This window comes from Mixophyes fleayi, chromosome 10 (assembly GCF_038048845.1).
Source record: "Mixophyes fleayi isolate aMixFle1 chromosome 10, aMixFle1.hap1, whole genome shotgun sequence".
In the NCBI taxonomy this organism is placed as follows: domain Eukaryota; kingdom Metazoa; phylum Chordata; class Amphibia; order Anura; family Limnodynastidae; genus Mixophyes; species Mixophyes fleayi.
This window is the reverse complement of record NC_134411.1, coordinates 19,043,766-19,064,602: the sequence shown is the minus strand read 5'-3', so window position 1 is coordinate 19,064,602 and position 20,837 is coordinate 19,043,766. Positions and strand designations below refer to the sequence as shown.

Sequence of the window (20,837 nt, the reverse complement as noted above, 5' to 3'; positions counted from 1 at the left end):
AAAAGGTGTATTAATTGGTAAGTGACTAAGGTGATGCCAGTTACGGCCAGCTGTTCAAATTACTGTATCTGAGACAGGCTGGGCGTTCGTGACAGTCCCTTATAAGCAGGACCATTTATTCCAATAGTTGTTTGCTAGTACTGTAATAAGGCTGCATTTGTGGCACAATACATAGGCGCAATTCCATGATTACATTGTGCTTACGACCAACATAAAACAAGCATGCACATTTCATAATTTAAATGCTATAACTTAAATAATGCTCTTTGATTAACATTTTGTATAATGTGAGGTAAACAGCATAATAATGCCATAAATAAAATCTCAGCATAGAAACTTACCACATTAAGCGACATGATGATCATGAAGTTTATGCAGACCCCAGTGCCAGATGTTGCAAATTGCCAGTACTTCTTAATAAAATGCCAGTTCAGTGACGCAAATTGTTCCGTGGCAACTAGTCTGTACACCACCACTGCAAAGACTGCTGTTAGAACAAGTGATATCTGAAAATAAACACATGTAATATAGCATATAAATGAATTATAGAGCCTCCATAATTCTGTTCATGAGTAATGAAGAGTTGATCAACACCTTATAAAGGTAAAATATATACCAAAATAAGGATTTTTACTTACCAGTTAATCTTGTTGGAGGACACAGACTAACTGGGGATAAGCATCACCATTCCCAGGTTGCAGGGTACTCTGACAAACTGAAAGGCCCCTCCTAGCCTTACTTAACCCCCTCCAACAGCCAGGGACCTCAGATTTTGTATCAACACAAAGCATAATAAAAATATCAACCAGACAAAGTGGGGAAAGTAACAAATCTGATCATTAAACAAACAACATGTCAGGCGCCGTTCCGCACGGCTGCCTGTCTGCTGACAGCGCGTCTGGTTGCCTACCAACCAGACGCATCACTTCCGGATCCCCCTGCCGTCCGACCTCTGGGTGTGATGACGCGCCCCGTTGCTAGGCAATGGGACACTATGAGCAGGATTCCCGGCGGCAGGTATGACAGCGCTGCAGCGCTGATTCTGATTGGGTTACCACAGTATTTAAACCTCTCCCAGCCCTCTCACCAGTGCCAGAGTATCAGGTCTTCCTGCCTCCAGCGTTTGTGTATACCAGTTGCTGTATTTGTTCCTGACCATCCTCGTGCTGCTTGTGACCTTTTGACCTGGACCGTTTGACCACCTCTATTTGGATTCTGCCTTTGTACTGTTCTTCCTGAAAGTTACCGACCCGGCTTGCCTCACCATTCTTCTGGATTTCCCTTTGTACCTCTTCTACCTGAACGTTGCCGACCCACCCTGTCTGACACCTCCTTGTATCTCGCTGTGGACTCTAGGAAGGACCGCGACCTGCGTGTCCCTGCAGCGGAGTCCATACTTCCTTGCGGGGGTTCCTGGTGAATACCAGGTGCACGTTAGACTCCGCGCCTTCCTCTGAGTTGCGCCAACAACAGCAGGTACCCATTATCAGTCGTGACACAACACCAAACCGCAAAAGGAGCAGAGAAATAACAACCCAGAGCGTGAAGACCTGTGTCCCCCAACTGGCCACAGAGAACTGGATTTATGAGTAAATAAACATCCTACTTATTCCTTCAGCCAAGTAAGATATGACAGACTAACACTGTAGATGTACCAAAAAAGGGATAGTTACTCAGCAACTTCAACCTGCAAGACCTTCCTGCCTCAGCAGGGGAAACAATATGCACTTATAGAACTTAGTGAAAGCATACAAGAAGAACCACCCTCCACAAGTTAACTCGAATCCCTAGGTTTCCAAGTCTATTAAGGATCTACATCCCTGACATGAGGTCAACTGCCCGGTGATTAGCCAGCTGAATTATCTTACCCACTGAGCATGAGATGCACTAAAGAGCTTTTCAGGAAATACAATAGCACAAAGAGGTACTTGGAAAGGCGAAACTGATTGTTGGGCTGCAAGTATATTCTCAGGTTCTGCACCATGTCCAAGAAGGAGAGGCAGATCGCCTCCTCCTCTGAAATGTTCAGGTAGAAGGTAGTACAATGTCTGAGACTACTTTTGTAAGGGATCTGAGAGTGGTCTTAAAATCAACCTTGCCCTTATGTAAGACAGTGAGACATAAGGCCACTATGAAAGCCCATGAAAAGGATCCTCTTGGAGGACAGAAAGGACCAGATTAAAATCCCACTGCAGGATCAGATAGCATAAAGGTGGATGAATGTAATCTTTATGGATGAATTAGTGTCGCTATATAAATAAATGATAATAATAATAATAATAATAATAATAATAATAATAATAATAATGGATAGCACTTAAACACTTTACTAAGACCAGTATTAAATTTAAAAGAAAGATGGCAATCTGCGCTTTCTAATTCCAGGGTTTGGAAAAGAGGGGGATTCAAGTCCTCTAGAATATAAAATAAATTGGAGTTCCCAGGGCGCAGGGTAGGAATTTAATGTGCTGCCTAAGGAGATGTTAGAAAGGGAAGTATTGGTGTCAGTAGCATGTAAATAAGATAATGAGCAGGATTTGACTAAGCAAGGAAGTGCTCAATACTTCAGTTGACATTGAATATACACGTTTAATATATTAATTTTAAAAAGCAGGGAACGATCACAATGAAATACCTTATGGCAAACATAAACAAAGGTTTAGTTTTCAAAATAAATCCCATAGTTCTTAGATTGAAGAACACATTAATATCGATCGGTCTTCTTGATATATATACAGTAATTCCTCTAATGCTGAGCCTCCACAACAGGGTTTCCCAAACCCAGTCCTCAGGGCTCCCCAACAGTGCAGATTTTCCATATCTCCTTGCTGGAGCACAGGTGTATTCATTACTGACTGACACATTGTCCTAATTATGTCACATGTGATCCAGAAAACATGCACTGTTGGGGAACCCTGAGGACTGGGTTTGGGAAACCCTGCTCCACAGCATCAGTGACTGCTTCCTTTATATATATATCCTGTTAATACAGCGCAGAGTCAAAGACATATCTCTGAGGAAGTCCGCAGTGTTATTAAGTGCAAAATGTGTTGGATAAACCACTACATTGTATCCTATTACCACTGAACATCTGCCGCTGATTGTCCTTCAGACAGATGACAATGAACAGTTACTTTGAAATTACTCCATATGAGCGAGATGACACTGACTGCAGCCACAGCAGTGTGACTAATTCACTGATACACCACCATGAGTAACAAGCTGCTGGTACAGAACCTACAAAATCAGGAGACAAACAGAGGACAGAGGACCGGTTGCTCCAGGAAACTTACTCCAAGGGTAAGATTTACACCCTGTTCCATTATGTGAAAGAGACTGTATCCTGATACTAAGGTATTAGCTGGATAAAGCATCCCTGCATGCACAGCTTTAATTAGGATAATACTATCCTTCTTCATTCACTATCGGTTAAGATCTAATTTTGACTTATTTTACACCTCATAAATATTAAATACTCAGACTAAGGATATAACTAAAGCTGGGTGCACACTACAGAATTTTCCACCAACTTTTTATGCCGTTCGATTTTACATGCGATCGATGTTCCGATCATTCGGTCCATGGACTGTATACACACTAGCCTTGTTTAGGACGATAAAGGGAAGAGCGGACATCCCTTTAGCGACTTTTTACAGCCATGTTGTCGTGAGCAATGACTGTAATTTCGTACTCACTGTTGTGGATTGGTCGGAAGTTTATACACACTACACAACGTAAACGAGATTGGAACGAAAATATAAAACGGTACGACCAACCAAATGAGGCGAAAATTGTCCATTTGGGCAGACTTTCGACCTTCGTGTCACTGCACACACTGACCCGACTTTTGAACGAGCGGTCGTATGTCGGCTGATTTAGTCAATTATTGGATGAAAACTGTGTAGTGTGTACCTAGCTTAAGTGTTGTAATTTTATCAGAATATTTTAAGTCCGATCCAGATCAGGAAGAGACACAGAAGAATCTCTGTCTAACGTGGGAACACAATTGGGTCTTAAAAAACTTTACCCTTCATTAAAGGAATTGATTAGTCTAAATATATTCAACAGGGCACTGAGACATAAGTCTGGGCTCTAGTTCTGTGATCAGCACATGAGATTAAACGATCTATAGGGAGAAGGCTTTGTTCATAAGACTGAGCAGGTAGACCCCTGCCACCGCAGTAAAACACAAATATGACTTCATGAACACCTTGGGTACGGTTTGAATGTTAATCTTGAGAATTTTGCATGTTTCTGGGTGCCATGCATTTTTTTTGGTTGGGTGACTGAATGAAGATAATTTTGAATTTCTTCTCCTTGAAAAATTCATTAAAGCAATGGAAATGGTGCTACAACTTGGTATTACATAAGGTACTGAATACAAAGGAGAAGTTTACAAGTGTGCTCCAGATCCTTATATGTTAGTGAAAGGGTACTCTGACAAACTGAAAGGACCCTCCTAGCCTTACTTAACCCCCTCCAACAACCAGGGACCTCAGTTTTTGTATGTCGATTCTCGGCGGTTTGCCATGATTTTTTAAAAATGGCAATTTTATTACAGACAAAGCCTATCGGGTTTTATATGTCAGTTACAAACTTGTGCCATTTTCCTTAAATGTATAACTTACCCATTCTTGTATGGTGCCCTCTTGAAACATCATATAGACATGCTTTAATAGCTGATAACTGTTGAAGGATTCCAGGAAATCTCCCAGACCTGGGCTATTTATTATACTGACCAAGGAAGTCAACAAATAAAGGTGCTTGTTTAAACAATGCTCTCTTTACAATGGTCTAAAGCTGGGTACACACTACAGAATTTTCCACCAACTTTTTATGACAATCAATTTTACATCCCGATCGATGGTCCGATCACTCGATCCATGGACTGCATACACACTAGCCTTGTTTTAAACAATAAAGGGAAGAGCGACCGTCCCAGTAGCGACTTTTTACAGCCATGCTGTCGTGAGCAATGATTTTAAATTCGTACTCACTGAAGCAAAATTTGCGGGGAATGTAACGATATACCAAAGATATTAGCATAAAGGGGCAGAGCTTTCACTATAGTCAACATCCAAAACCACATAAAAAGAGAAGACCACACTGTCTCTTCATTAATTCCAATAAAATAGAAGTTTATTACAATACATAAAATTTAGAAAAAACATTTAACTTGTAAAGTGCAATGCAATGATTATTCCCTAATAATAAAATCCCTTCATATGTAATGGTCCTGTACGGGTTAAAGAAGTAGCCCAAATTCTCCATACACAAGGTTATTATACACAAATAGGCATCACCCACAATGCTTCATTCTCTGCGGGTATCATCGCTGATTGGTCCACAGCAGAAACAAACGCCTATGTCTGAGTGTATAAAATGACAGAGGAGCCTGTCTGGCGCGGAGGAATGTGAAAAGATGGTGGGTGAGGAGTGTCAGTGGGGGTTGTAGCTATGGAGACAGAGACGGAGACAGAGTCAGATATGGTGCTAGAAGGGCACAATTTTTTTTTAAAAGTTAAGGTGAGGGATGGAGATGCTCAAGAAGAGCAAAGAGCAAAGCCAATGAGCCCAAGAGAGGTGGAGATGATGGTAAAAGTACTGGACCAGTACAACTACAACATTAAAAAAAGTGAGTAGCACGTGTAGTGTACCTGTTTGAAGGACTTTATTTCATTTATTTCATTCTAGTTTCACATGAAGCAATGCAAACGCCTGATTTGCAACATAGATTTTTTTAGTCAGAACCAAGAATTAACGGTGAGAAGGCCGGTTTAGATACCACTGATACCACTAATATAACACCTGTCATCAAACAAGAAAAAATTGATGTTGAATACCAAGATATGAAAGGTATTTCAGTGAACATGTGTAGACAACTAAATGCTTTGGGCACATACCTGTACCGTTATAATAACCAAAGTGGTGCCTATTTTACAGAATATATGGAGTTTAAGCCCGCTATTATTGCAATTGTGCCAGAGGGACCACAACATAAACTGATCTCGAGCAGTGTGCAAATTGTGCAAATGAGAGTATTTCTGGTGTTGGATATAGATTACCAATATACAAATTTAATGGTAAACATTTTTATTTCCTTGTTTTGTAGGTAAAGAAATCAAATGGAATATAAACCCAAACGACATCAAGAAAAAAATTAAAAACCTTGAGAAAAATTTTGTTGAAATGTGTATGCTGTTTGGAATTATTCTACCACAAACCACTAGCACCTTTAAACTGCAACACTATTGTTTTCACTTGTCATATTCTGCAATAAAAATGTTTGTACTTTTTCCTGCAATAAAACTTTTGCATGAAGACTGTGTGGTTTATTCTCGGTATTTTACAAATATTAGTTAATAAAGGTTAATATGACTTTATATAAGTTTTATAGTTTATAAAGGTATAAGTTTATAAAGGGTAAATATGAATAGGTTCCCAATATAGATGCAAAAGGTGATAACACACGTGCTTTACACAATGTAATGGTCTGCAACCAGACAGGTGCAATACACATGTATACAAAACACAAGTCAGTGATATGCGGATACCGCACCACGTGGGACTGGTACAGGCATCAAAAATTTACATACACACGCCCCCCAGGTCGAGGAAGTATCGGAGGATTGTCGTGGATCGGTCGGAAATTTATACACACTACACAACGGAAAGGAGATTGGAACAAATATATTGAACGGTACGACCAACCTAATGAGGCGACAATCGTCCATTTGGGCAGACTTTCGACTATCTTGTCACTACACACACTGACCCGACTTTCAAACGAGCGGTCGTATGTTGACTGGTTTAGCCGATTATTGTACAAAACCCCTGTAGTGTGTACTCAGCTTAATAGATCAGGACAGGAGATCCCCCCCAAAAATACTGTTGTACTCTAAATTTTAAGCACATGCTGCTTGGAAATCATTTCTAAAAATGCAGTCATTACCATAAAGAATATTCCTGATACAGACACCATGAGTCGGCTGAGCTTGTCGCTGAAAGGCTGGAAAGGTTCAGGTTTGCCAGTGATTGGATTTACCCGTTCCAGTTTGGAATATTTTGTTTCAAACTGTGGACGCAACTCTTCCTGGAAAGATATAGATCTGTCAGTTCATTTGCATAGCCTTCAAATTCATACACTACGGAGTTTAACCAGTATATAATCCAAGGCCCCGTTTCTTCATTTTTTATCACTGCTCCTGTTGTATCGTCTAATATATTTTTTTATTGTTTTTTTTTTTTAATCGGATTACTTCAAAAAAGGATAGAAGATGCCTAAAGTTTATTTAGTAGAAAAAAGGTGGAAAAGTAGGTGTGTTTATTTAAAAGAAAGTATTTTTTCAAAGGTGTCAGTGTCTTTGTTCATTGTTAGTTTTTTTACGGAACTACAAGGACCAGGATGTTGGCATTTGTATTTCTACAAGCACCAGCATGCTCAAGCAGTTTATGGCTGCTGGTTTGTTTTGTAGTTCCACACATAAAACAAATGTTTTCTACCTTTCTACCAGTCAGGGGCTGAACATGGGTTTTCCCAAAGGGAAGGACACATTTGTTTGGCAGGCCCAATTCCCCAAACTAATTTAGCTCCATGCTGTCCAGGCGGAGCTGGTTACCACTATGCCAGGGGGACCCCATGTTGTGAGTCTCACTGTTATAATGGGACTAGCCCAGTCTGGCATAGCCTGGTGCTGGCTGTGGCTTCTGAGGTGGGAATCTTCCACTAGTGGTTGCAAGCTTGGGCTCTAAAAGCTGGTTTAAACTTTTAACTTGGGGTGGAGCCGTTTTTTAAAAAATATATATTTATTTTTCAGCACACTCTAAAAGCAAGATGTCTTGTGTATTTATACGGATGCACCAAGATACTTTTAAAGACACATCCTTACACTGTATTTTGAGCTGCATGTTAAGAGTCTCAAAATACACAGGTAATTTTGCAGTCAAAGTTTATATTTGGCCCACAAAATTTGTATTCTAGCCTAACTGACATCTCATATATCTATAGATCACTGAAGGAAATGCATGAGAACACACAAAGTCCATGCAGATAGCACCCTGAGTCAGACTTGAACCCTAGGCTCCTATGCTGCAAGCCTCCGATATTGACCACAATGCCCACATTGGTATCATAGAGTTCTGAAAAAGAATCCTGAAGTTATATATTACCTCTTCATCTTCCCAGTCAATGAGATCCCAGTCATAGGTGAGTACAGCTCTCCGTCTCTTCCAAAACTCAAGGAAGACTGTAGCTGAAAAGAGACAAAATGACATAAATGCAAACTGTATTCTACTGACCTACTGTGGCTTCCTGAATTTCTGTATATCTATCTCTTTGCAATTTATTAAACTCTGTAAAAAAGAACCATATGATAAATTATACAATTAAGAAATCATTATATTTTGACAACTATTATACTGATTGGCCAGTATCCATAAAATAAAAACATGCTACATACAGTTCTGTAAATGGAGAGTGGCTTTAATGGCAGATACTAAATACGAATAGCAGCCTTTTCAAAGCACTTTCATGCAGGATTTTATGCATTTGCAAATATCATGGTTTCTAAAGATTCACTTTGAATATGTGAAGATCATTTACACAATAGCATCTATAAAGATTCACATAGAGTATGGCAATATCATTTACACAACAACATTTAGAAAGATTAATGTAGAGTATGAGTAACCGAAAGGAACAGAAAATTGCACACGTCTTCAATGGTTTCAGATATTTTTTCAGCATTACACCATTTTGACTTCAGCACCGGACATTGGTCAATATAGAGAGTCCATTTATATAGATATACATATAGATATACATATATATATATATATATATATATATATATATATATATGCACACACACACACATCGCACCTCAGTCAAAAAATTTTTTATGCTAACCACATTTTGTCAGCCATTTACACATATATTTTATATATTCTCATATATGGTATACACATATAGCTTATTTTCTTGCACACTGCATTTCTAATCATTTGGATGATTTATCCTTTGCACTAATATATATTGCTATCATTCCAACACCTGCGAACCTCACACCCTTTATACACTCTCCACCACCTTTTATTGACACCATCATCACCCCCTTATACTATTTAAATCCTCATTCGCTCACAGCACACTCATCACTCGCATTCACCAAGCATATCCATTACATCCTTTCCTTACATGTACAACTAACTTAAATCCACGGTTATACCATTGCACTTTCACTTCTCATATTTCAATCTTCACCTTTCAACACCATTGTCTTTCTCCATCTATCAACTACAGTGAACTCCACTTAACTGCTCAGGATAACCTACCAGACCAGCAACAGAGAAATCTACACCAACCACAACCAACAAAACCCAGAGACTGCCACTATCACTTGACCTAGTGCTCCACAGCAACAGAGAATGAAGTATTTTCTTTTTACTAGCTATATTAGGTGGAAGATCACAAATTAATCTTGCAACTGGACTTTATGAAACATAAGCATTGAAACACACAATACAAACGTGCCACATGTAATAAAGATGTCTTCTTGTTCCCAATTAAGTAAGCTATATATGAAGCCCTAACAAGATGTATTTTAGTAAAAAAATCTATGGGCCTATTTATCAAGCCTTAGTCATTTCCACATGCTTTAGGCACTTTAAAGTATAGTAGCAATCGGACAATATGCCTATCTCGTGCGTTAGGTAAGGTATCACAAAATTTTCAATGGGGACTGCGGTCTGGTTAAATTTATCAAGCTCCGAAAAGCTTAGTTTTAGGTGTTTGGATAGAGGCCTAGTGCTGTCAGTAGGGTACTGTTTTCTTCTAGGGGGGTGGCCCAAGGAGTTCAGCCCATACTGGACAGGCAAGGGCTGGTTGAAATTATGACATAGGGACCCATTGTTGTGTGCTTTAATATCACTAGTATGTCATTACCTAGTGCTTGTAGTGGCCTTTTTGAGGAAACACCACTTTGTTTGCACTCCCAAAATATGTTGTTGCCGACCCAGGCTCTCATCTGGTAGCACTTTGGAGGGGGCAGTGGCCCATTTTTTAAAATGATTTATTTATTACCTTTTACTTTTTTAAAACTAACAACCATCAACCACCATCAGCTTGGATCTTGATCTAGGGGTCAAGCATCCATAACCGATACTTGCCCTATATTGAAACGCCCCTTCACTTTCCCGTTCTGCTTCTTCACAAATAAGGAGCCGCAAGTCAGTGATACACAAATTATTTTAATAAGGATGAAGGGATACACATTTTAAGTGTGCATGTACAGTACAAAAAAGTGTATTTTACATTTAAAAAGTGGGTTTGCTCCTCCAACTCTAAATGACCCCCTTTATGTGCATATTCAATATGGGATTCAAATTGCATAAATGAAATTAAAAACACAATTAAATAAAATAAAGTAAATGGAGCGCAGAAAAAGAAATTTTACACCAATGATATTGGTATCTCAAATTGTGTTCCATGAATGTAGATGACAGTTATACCCCTATAGATTGTCCCAATCTCTATTCTGATTCACACTCGCTCTCTTGTTTCAGGTGTAACCTATTCCAATTAGTATGTAAGCTTCCTAATGATCAGGGCCCTCCACATCCTATGTATTCATGTCTGCATTTATTTTGTTTTTCCCTATTTTATGTTTGCCCTTTTTTCCCCGTTGTACGGCTCTCTGGCATCTTACGTTTTATAATAAAAAAATATTAACCCTTTATTGTAAGATCTTCCCCTATGCACTTTCTAGTTTATGTAATGACATTTGCACTGTTTAAATCAGACAAGCAGAACTATTGTACAAAAGACCAATATGGAAATTGTGAAAGCTTCATTGACAGCCAAACAATACATCACAGATATGTACCCCACTGGGATAATGTTAACATAGTAAAAGCCACCTTCACATTTTATTTTTTGAGGTAGAGTTCTTTTAATTGCCTACCTTTCTGTATCTAAAATATACTCATTAAGATGTTGTGATATACATTCCAGATATTGGTTTTAAAGTAATGAGATTAATCTTTAACCTGATGGTACATTACAAAGATCCAAAGGCCACTAAAAACCATACTTGCCAACTTATGGCAAGTATGATCCAACAGCCTGCCGGGAAAGGTGGGCGTGCAGGGGGCGGGGCTCCGAAAATCGAGTCATTTTGGCCCTGCCCCCGTGACGTAATGACGCAAAACGCGTCATTTTACAGCGGGGGCGGTGAATCGCGCCATTTTGGACCTAGTGAGCAGTGAAGTGGGCAGATCCGGGAGATTGCCACAATCTCCCGGGAGTCCGTGAGACTCACGCGAAATGCGGGAGTCTCCTGGACATTCCGGGAGAGCTGGCAAGTATGCTAAAAACTGGTAAAAGTGGAAAATCGGAGTTCTGTGTGTAGTGATGTGAATAGGTCAAACTGTTAAAGGAAGATTGTAATGTCAAATGTATAAGATAATATTATTGTATAAACAACCATACAGGCTTAAAAATCAAATTCAGACATAATTGTGTACTATTTGTCTAATTACTACATTTCAATATTATTAATACATTTTCCTTCCCAAGCAGTTGTATGACCTTATACATAGGTAGCACTTTAAGTAATTCCTTAACCATAAAATATCAGCATGTTACAATGTTAAAAATGCTAAGTAAAGTAGATACATAAAAGAGTGACAGATACTGCAGCTATTTTTCTTTGAGTCCTCTACACCCATATAATAAATGCAATTGACATGACATACGTAAGTGACTAAATATGATGTCTCACGCTGTATTCGTCATGTATGACGTGCATAAACTAAGAAAACTGGATTTGATGCATTAAAAGCAAATAGCTCTGTACAATCATTTACCAAAATGTTCCCTGAGGCAATAGAGAGTGTAGCAACCAAAGTGTAGCTTGGCTGTGTTTCTTTATTGTTGATTAGAACAATTGCAGGCAGGATACCAATTGTTTTATTGCAGTTTTATTGAAATATATGCCCTGCTGGTGTATTTCTTTTTAAACATTTCCACTGTATACATGTCTACTATAGCTGAATAGATTAAGCAGGCCTGCCCGCAAGCTGTGGAACTGCAATCGTCTGAATAACCTGCCATCCACAGGCTTGCAGATTACACTGGGATCTGTAGTTCCACAAAAGATGTTTATCCTCCTTAGATCTATATTGAAATACAATTATACTTGTATTTTTTTCCCACGTATTAATTATTGCTCTCTGCTGCAAAGTTGTCACTTTGTATGATTAAAACATGAAACTGATTTATTTGTTAACCTAGATAAGCAACATGCAATCAAGTATAGACAAAGTCCAAACCAGCATACACGAGCTGGTGCACTTTAGGTATTCACATCAATTGAGATATACTGTGCGTGTATATATATATATATATATATATATATATATATATATATATATACATACAGAGAGAGAAAGAGAGAGAGAGCAAGAGGATATGTATGTATATATATATATATATATATATATATATATATATATATATATATATATATACATACACACATACATATATATATTGTGGCCGGGATAGGGGGACAGGTGTCATCTCCTCGTGTAGATGGTAGTGTGTAGCAGCTAAGAGATTGAGAGATCACACAAGTCCAGGGTTTTGGGTACAACTGGCCTCAGCCACTTTTATTGGGCAAGATAATACGAGAGACTTTAAAATAAACACCTTGCCTGTCCAGCACTGGATAGATACAAGTCACTCCGGACTAGCAAACTAAAACAAAGCATAAGAAGTTCCAGCATTGTTTTCTCACAGCAAAGACCAGCATTCCTATCACAGAGACTCTGCAGTCCCCTACCTCAGGTAGCGAGAGACTGAATCCACTGTCTAGCAGTCTATTAAACACAGCTCACAGGCACCAGCACTAACCAGTCTGACAGCAGAACAGAAGACGCAGACTGGGCCTGGTAAATGGAGCCCACCCTTCTCTCTCCATTTACACCCCAGGACCCCTTATCAGCTTTTCCTTAAAGCTGGACATCTATCTGTGAAGCATTTCCCAAATATAAACACTCTCCCTCGGGTTTTAAAACATGTAGGTTAGAAACCTGGGACTAATATAGCACTTCTGCCTCACAGCACTGGGGTCATGAGTTCAATTCCCAACCATGGCCTTATCTGTGTGGAGTTTGTATGTTCTCCCTGTGTTTGCGTGGGTTTCCTCCGGGTGCTCCGGTTTCCTCCCACACTCCAAAAACTTACTGGTAGGTTAATTGGCTTCTATCAAAATTGACCCTAGTTTCTCCCTCACTGTCTGTCTGTCTCCCTCTCTGTCTGTCTGTGTGTGAGTCTATATTAGGGAATTTAGACTGTAAGCTCCAATGGGGCAGGGACTGATGTGAATGAGTTCTCTGTACAGCGCTGCGGAATTAGTGGCGCTATATAAATAAATGATTATGATGATGATGATGATACCTGGCCGCAAACACTATTCCAGTGTCTTTGTCACAATATTTATACATAGTGCTTGAGACAAGTTACACAACAGATAACTCAAGTGCTGGTATGTGAACTGTGCTATTACATTCAGCCTTCTGCTTTTGGAGCACTTTCACTGAGAGACAAAAAATGCACATTAGAGTCTAAAAAATATAAATAAATCAACAAGCCCTAAACCTTGCCACAGTGGACCTGTTTCATGTTCAGTTGAAAATTACACATAAGTTGCATTGTAAAAAGAGCTTGGCACTTGAGTGTAGTTCCAACCGTATTCAAATCCAAGCCGATCTCTAGATATGCTATGATTTGATTCTGGGTGTAAGTAGCTCTGCCTAAACGTTAATGGCCTTATGTAGACAGACAGAACAGAGTGCAGTATATATGCACAAGCATAAGGTCACATCAGAATGCATACAAAAATATTATTGTAAAAATTAAATGAACAAATATTAAAAGTATAATCATTAATATAGATATGGAGTTTAAAAAAATATTTTGTTTTACATGAAATACATAAATCAAGATGCTTTCAATGCGTACTGTACATAGTTTATCTTACTTGAGTACACATATTAGTAGCACACATATATGTTGTTTTTAAAACAAAGACAATGCCCTGTCAGTCATCTCTACGAATTGCATTCAGATGTATTCTTTGGCATAAGGTCAATCTCTGAGCATGCACAGAGCCATTTCACGCAAGATACACTATGCAGTACTATTCACTTATTGCTTATTTTTCCCAGACTTCATGCACCTATACATTTTCCAAAGAACTCCCAACATTCTAGGTTCCATACAAGTATACAGTAACTGGTTGCGAAAGCTGCAATAACAGGTAGGAGAGAGCAATATTGTTTTAGAACATAATATGTCATGTCTACGGAGGCATAGCCATGCCCTATTTTGACAACTCCTACAACACTGTGTGGCCACGCCCCCTTCTGCGCTGACGCTGCTGTACATAGGCACACACCCTTTTTCTTGTCATCTACAAAGGGGCAGCCCAAAAAAGTTGCTGTACCGGGGCCCCAAATTCCTCTTGGCGACCATGCCAATAATTATAATATTTTGCAAGTTGTGCTTAGAGCAATTTGCTTCTAAATATGCAAAAGCATTGTGCAATCCTACCTGAAAGAGGTTAGCAGTTCATGTATAATTATAGATGCTCAAATAGAAAACCTGGGTGTGGTCACAAAGCTGTCATTGGCAGATGACGTAAATCAGGTACTATTTTAGACAAAGGTCATAAATGTAGCTGATTCTGAAATGTTCCAGCACTATAGGGAAGGTATAATCTCTCTCTCTCTCTGATGACTTTTTTCATAAACAAATCCCCCAGTTTGCCTTAATGAACAGTATTTTAATGTACACAACATAATATAGGGTAACATTTGTTAAAAATAAAATAGATCTATGTTATGACCATGCCCAGTGGTCAAGTATTGTAGGGTGTAATGCCCTGTATCTATATACAGTTTATGTTAGATAATGTAGTAGACCATGGGGTAAATGTATCAAGGTCCGATTTTGCAAATCCAGTGATTTTCTTGGGAGAGTTGAAACTCACAGATGTATGAAGCTGAGATTTCATGTAAAATCGCCAGTTGTGCTTCTGTCAAAATCGCTATTTGCAAAATCGCTAGAGATCAAACTCCCGACTATTTGCCACTGTAGCTATACAAACCTCCAATGTATGAAGCTGCGATTAAGCAAACTCAGGAGAGTTTGCTTTAAAACACGCCAGATACAACATGATGCTTGCTAGCAGCATGTTGTATAAACACATCCCTGTTACACTGCCCTGTCATACTGCCGGAGCTCCGGCAGCTGTCAAAACAGTAAAGAATAGATAAAAGTAAGAAAAAAAAAAAAGTGTGGGGTCCCCCCTCTACTCAGTCTTAGCCTTAGTGCTGCCAGCCTACTGCTGGTTCTGTAAAAATTAGGTAAAATTTTTGTGTGGGGTCCCCCCTATTTTCACGGAACCAGCACTAGGCAAACCAGCCATGGGTTGGTGGCACTATAGCAGGGGACACATGGCAGGGGTCCCCCTGCCATAATGACTAACCAAGCCCAGGCTGTTCAGCACTGGGCTGGATTCCCCAGGGAGTGGGGTTCGCCGAAAAAAATGAGCGGGCCCCCCCCCAGGGACACCCAGCCCAGTGCTGGTAGCACTAGGGCTCTTCCTACACCCCTGGGCGGTGGGTGTAGGGCAATAACGGCGATATAAGTGTTAAAAAAACAAACAGATGCAAATTTTGTTTTGTGGAACTACAAGTCCCAGCCAGCCCGGGTGCCCTAAATAGTGTGGGCATGCTGCTACTTGCATAACTACAAGCACCAGCATACTCATGGCAGCCAGGGCATGTTGGTACTTGGAGAACCACAAGTGCCAACATGCCCTGACACCCACGGCTGGCTGGGACCTGTAGTTCCACAAACCAAAATGTTTACAAATCCACAACACCCTCGTTAAAACCACTAACATTTAATAAGAATTATAAACCCACAATAATGACAGTAAACACCCTCATTTACACCACATATTTTTATTAAAAATAATAAATCCCAAATAAACTCACCAATGAAGTTTTCTTCTGTTGTCAGCAGCTTTCAATCCAAAAATGACTGTCACCAAAGTCCAAAAAAAATTTGTAATTTCCAAAGTCCATAAAAAAAATCATAGTTTCTGAAGAAAAGCCGTAAGTGTTAATCGTCTCTGTCTGTGTGGATATGCACATGCGTGTGCCAGCTAAACCAGATTTAGTTAGTAACACATTCCTGTATAGGTTGAGGAGAAAAAAAGGCCTATTGCCAGCAACAAGGGTTTTCATCCTTTGATAAATATGCCCATTTAGTCTTAAATTGAACTATACTAAACATGAACTCTAACTGTAAATGCACGAACATATGTAAATAAAAAAATAAGTAAAAGTAATGCAATTTTTATATATAGTAAACTGGGCATGTTTGTGGGACCCAGCCAAAATAAGACTGAATGAGGGTCAAGCAGCAAATACATAGACTCCAGCCTACAGATCAGTCGTTGCTATGAAGGCAATATACAACAGATATTAATTCACTGACTTAGAGACTGGAGCAGATTATCAGACTGATATGCGATACCATCAGTCTCCCTGGCAGTGGGTACCATGCTCATCTTAATGAGCTTTGTGTTTTCCAGCTGAATCAACTTTAAAGACAGCTCAAGCCCTCGGGTGCCCTAGGCAGAGCAATCCCCCCCGCCTCCCACATGAAAGCGGCACACCCCCACCCCATTCAGAAGCAGCATACTAACGCTGCTTGTTATGTTTGGGAAGTGGAGTGGCATCCTTGGCTCCCATCATGCCTATTTATAAATCTGGATAGGCCTCAGCGTAATATTGTGACATACAGGGTTTTCTCACCATTAGGAGCGAACCATTAAAGTGTTTACTTGCCTTTAACTCTTAATTATCCCTATTTATCTCCTTACCTTTAATAACATATTAATGGGGGCTCCCACCATTCGTTCTATTTAGCAGAGACCTGTAACTCCCTAAAGCTGGTTATACATTACAGGTATTTCAGCCGATCATCGTGCCAATCACACGATAAACGACTGTTAGGTCCAATATCGCATTAGTGTGTACGTTCCAATGATCATGTCTTATCGTTCAAAAGCACATCATATCGTTTGATTTGATTTTATAAACAGACTAAAAATATAAACGTTTGAACAATGTTGTGCCAATTCTGCAGTGTGTATGCACTCACGACCATCTGTCCGACAATCTGCCGATAGATTTTCCAACAGCGACGCCTTTCTGGGCGTGAATATTTAAATTTGTGTTGTTGTCTCTTATATCTATGTCCTTCTTCTGGATTGTTGTCCCGTATCTCCTGTAGCAAGGGCATATGTGAAAAGGAGTCTCTCCTCAGCAACTACTCCTTGGTCCAACAAGTCTGATTATTTTTTCTTCTTTACCTATATTTCAGTGTTTACAGCGTTCTTGCCAGAAGCAAAAAAACATGAGTTTTTTGTTTATTTGAAGTGGGTGTTATGTTACAATAAATCGTAACTAGTGTACAGTTGTGAATGGAGTTGTCAAACGTACACTATACACAAAGTTGAACAATAGAATGAATGGCGTTGATGGCATTTCTTGTTTCTGGATGTATGTTTGTGGGTCTTGTGTGCTGAGGTTCAGCCCTTTATTTAAATTAATTTAGCATATTTCTGTAGAGTGTGTATAGAGTCACAATACTTTGAGCCGATGGTTATGACAAACGAAAAGCACAGACTGACGGAAAATTGTGTAAAACATCTATAGAGTGTACGCATGAAACGGCATTTCGCTCCTGTGCTGAGCGGATTTTGGGAAGGTCACATTCCAACATCAATGTTAGTCATATATCTATGTAGTACCCACACAATTCATACCTTGTTTTTTTCTCAAAAGACTTGGGGGCTCATTTGCAGTTCATCATCATCATCATTTATTTATATAGCGCCACTGATTCCGCAGCGCTGTACAGAGAATTCATTCACATCAGTCCCTGCCCCATTGGAGCTTAAATCTAAATACCCTAACATACACACACAGACAAACAGACACAGAGAGAGAGACTAGGGTCAATTTTGATACCAGCCAATTAACCTACCAGTATGTTTTTGGAGTGTGGGAGGAAACCGGAGCACCCGGAGGAAACCCACACAAACATGGGGAGAACATACAAACTCCACACAGAAATGGCCATGGTTGGGAATTGAACTCATGACCCTAGCGCTGTGAGGCAGAAGTGCTAACCACCTAGCCTTTACATATGTCATTTTTTTCTTGCATAATACCATTGCATTACCATACTGCCAGTGTGCACAAAAATGGAACACATATGTCCGTATTTAAATTTTTGTGCATTGTTGACTTGTGTATCCCCTTGCATCTGAAGAGGGAGGAATACTTACAATAGTTAACTCAGGTTAAGTATTGTAAGGAGGTTTTCACATAATTGCGACATAATTAGATGTGGATGCATCCCCAAATTCCTTGTGGGTTCTGGAGGGCTGTTACAATGATACACACTGAGGATAATTACTAGCCATTTGTGATTGGCTGCTTATGAACTGACGCCCCCACTGATTAGCATTGTGGCTATGTTATATTAAACTGTGGCCATCTAGTCCCATTACTTATTTGACATTTCCTGGACTAGTGCATTAAAGATTTTAATTTCCTTTTTAGCCAAAAAACAGATGTTGAGGTGTTTCGATTAAATTATAAGTTATATGGAAAATGGCAGTTTTGTATTTATTAATAGCTGCTAAGGCAATATTTGCATATGACATAAAATACATTATCATATTGTATCAAATAGGGTAACGCAACTTTAGCATTTATTACGGAAGCTGTTAAGCCACATCTCTTTGCTATAGTGGGGAGCCAGTATACATACATGTCCCCCCTGACGTTCGTCTGCCACAAATACTACTTATTCTTGAGGTGTGTCCAACTGAACATATACATGTAGTATGAGTTAGCATGTAAGTATGCTTTTTGTGTATGTGATTTCCCACTTGTCCTTAGCAGTGAACGGGTTTTAGACTCTGTAACGTGTGCTTACACAACTTTTCTTTATAATTAAATGTAACAAATCTATGGGATCTATTTTGAAACCTTCCTTAAACCATTATAGACATTCTCTCTGAATGGAATCTGGATCTGTTTAAAATATTCTTCGCTCTTCATTGGAACCTGCATATATACCATCATTCACTGTGAAATCACATTATATATTGCAAAAAAAAAACTAAAAGCTAGGTATAGAAGACACATTGGTGTGGGTGAGAATATATGAATACCTGATTTCTATTTTCAGAAGAAAGAGGTGAAGTGAGAACGCTCTTTGTCTTGTGCAGATCTAGGTACTTTTAGATACACTCTACTTAGCATATTTACTCAACGGTTTTAGTTAGGTAGGGTGTTATTTACAGATCAGCCTCTATGGGTCTATTACATTTAATATAAAGAAAATAGACATAGATAGATATCTGAGAAACCAAGAATTATTATCAAGGACAGACCCTCCTCTTAGAATTTACCACATGAAAATGCTGCCAAGAAAAGTTGAATCCAAATTGTACGTTTATAATGGTTCTTGAAGGACATAGCTCAGCACTCTTTAAACTGGAGTATGGATGGATGGATGGAAAGTGCACTTGACATCAAGTCTTGCATAACAAAGTCTTGTGTTCATACCTTTGTAAGTTACATTACAGGATGTTTATTTCTAACAACTCAAAAGGGTTAATTCGATTCTGAGCAAAGTGACGAGGGAACGTCCCACAAAGAGACTCCGTGGCGATATTCATCCTGCTATCTCTGCTCATTTTTGCTCGCACCTCATAGTGGTGCAAGCAAAAATGAGCAGAGATTTGTACTACCATATTAACTGGAAGTGCGTGCAATAGCACATCGTGCAAGGCTCCTACAGCACTTCGAGGTTGTTAGTGATATTTCTTAAGATGATCAGTGATCAGATAAGATATATCATTACGGCCAGGGAGACAATAAATCATGCACAGGTGTAGTGTAGCATGTGATCTGAGTTTATCAAAATAAATCATCATCTATATATAATGTTTTAGTTATGTAGACATTTTAGCACTGCACAAGCATAAATCACAAACTTCAACATCAGCAAATATTACAAAGAACAAAGAAAGATATACATATCCTGTGAAACTGGACATAACGGTTACAAATCATAGTTGCAGTTCTTGCATGTCCTTGAAACTCGTTAATAAAATTAAAGCCTATTGTGACTTGCAAAGCTGTAGGCCTGAACCCTGATCAATAGATTTCTGAGCAAACCAAGTTAACACTTTCAAGGTTAATTGAATTCCCCCCAAACAAGTTTGTGAGATGCATGGGTAAAGAATAATATTTGTTTACATTTTAATCATTTGCAATTAATCAGACAGCAAAGGCATATCACTTTAATTACAGCAGTAACAAATCACAGAGTGCTCTCTAATCCCCAATGCAAAATCTGAACCAAGTCCCCTACTGTCACAAAAAAGCAGCGGATGTCAATAACACAGGGCCCAGGAGATGAAGGGCCCAAAAACAACCGTCACCCCTTCTACTCAGGTAGTTACGCTCATGAGCATATTACTCGGAGGGCTTTAGGAGGACATAAGGGAATTATGGTACAGAACAAAACAATAGCTCTATAGACATATTAAACTCTGCCAGTATTTTCAGTAAATCCTTTATAGAAGCAAAACAAATTCTTTCAAATTATTAAATGTCAGATATTTATCCCTTGATATGTACAGTAGTCACGATAAAAATAAAAATGTATGAATAGG

At 39.1% G+C, this 20,837-nt stretch overlaps 1 protein-coding gene across 1 annotated transcript in view; it reads right to left on the bottom strand.

Annotated features, from left to right (window-relative positions):
* Positions 1-20,837, bottom strand: part of ANO3 (anoctamin 3) — a 235,083-nt gene that overhangs the window by 24,533 nt on the left and 189,713 nt on the right. The window contains exons 15-17 of the mRNA XM_075187478.1: positions 8,170-8,252; positions 6,953-7,093; positions 342-506 (exon numbers count right to left, since the gene is read on the bottom strand). Of these exons, the coding sequence (XP_075043579.1) occupies positions 342-506; positions 6,953-7,093; positions 8,170-8,252 (389 nt within the window). The remainder of the gene's footprint in view (positions 1-341; positions 507-6,952; positions 7,094-8,169; positions 8,253-20,837) is intronic.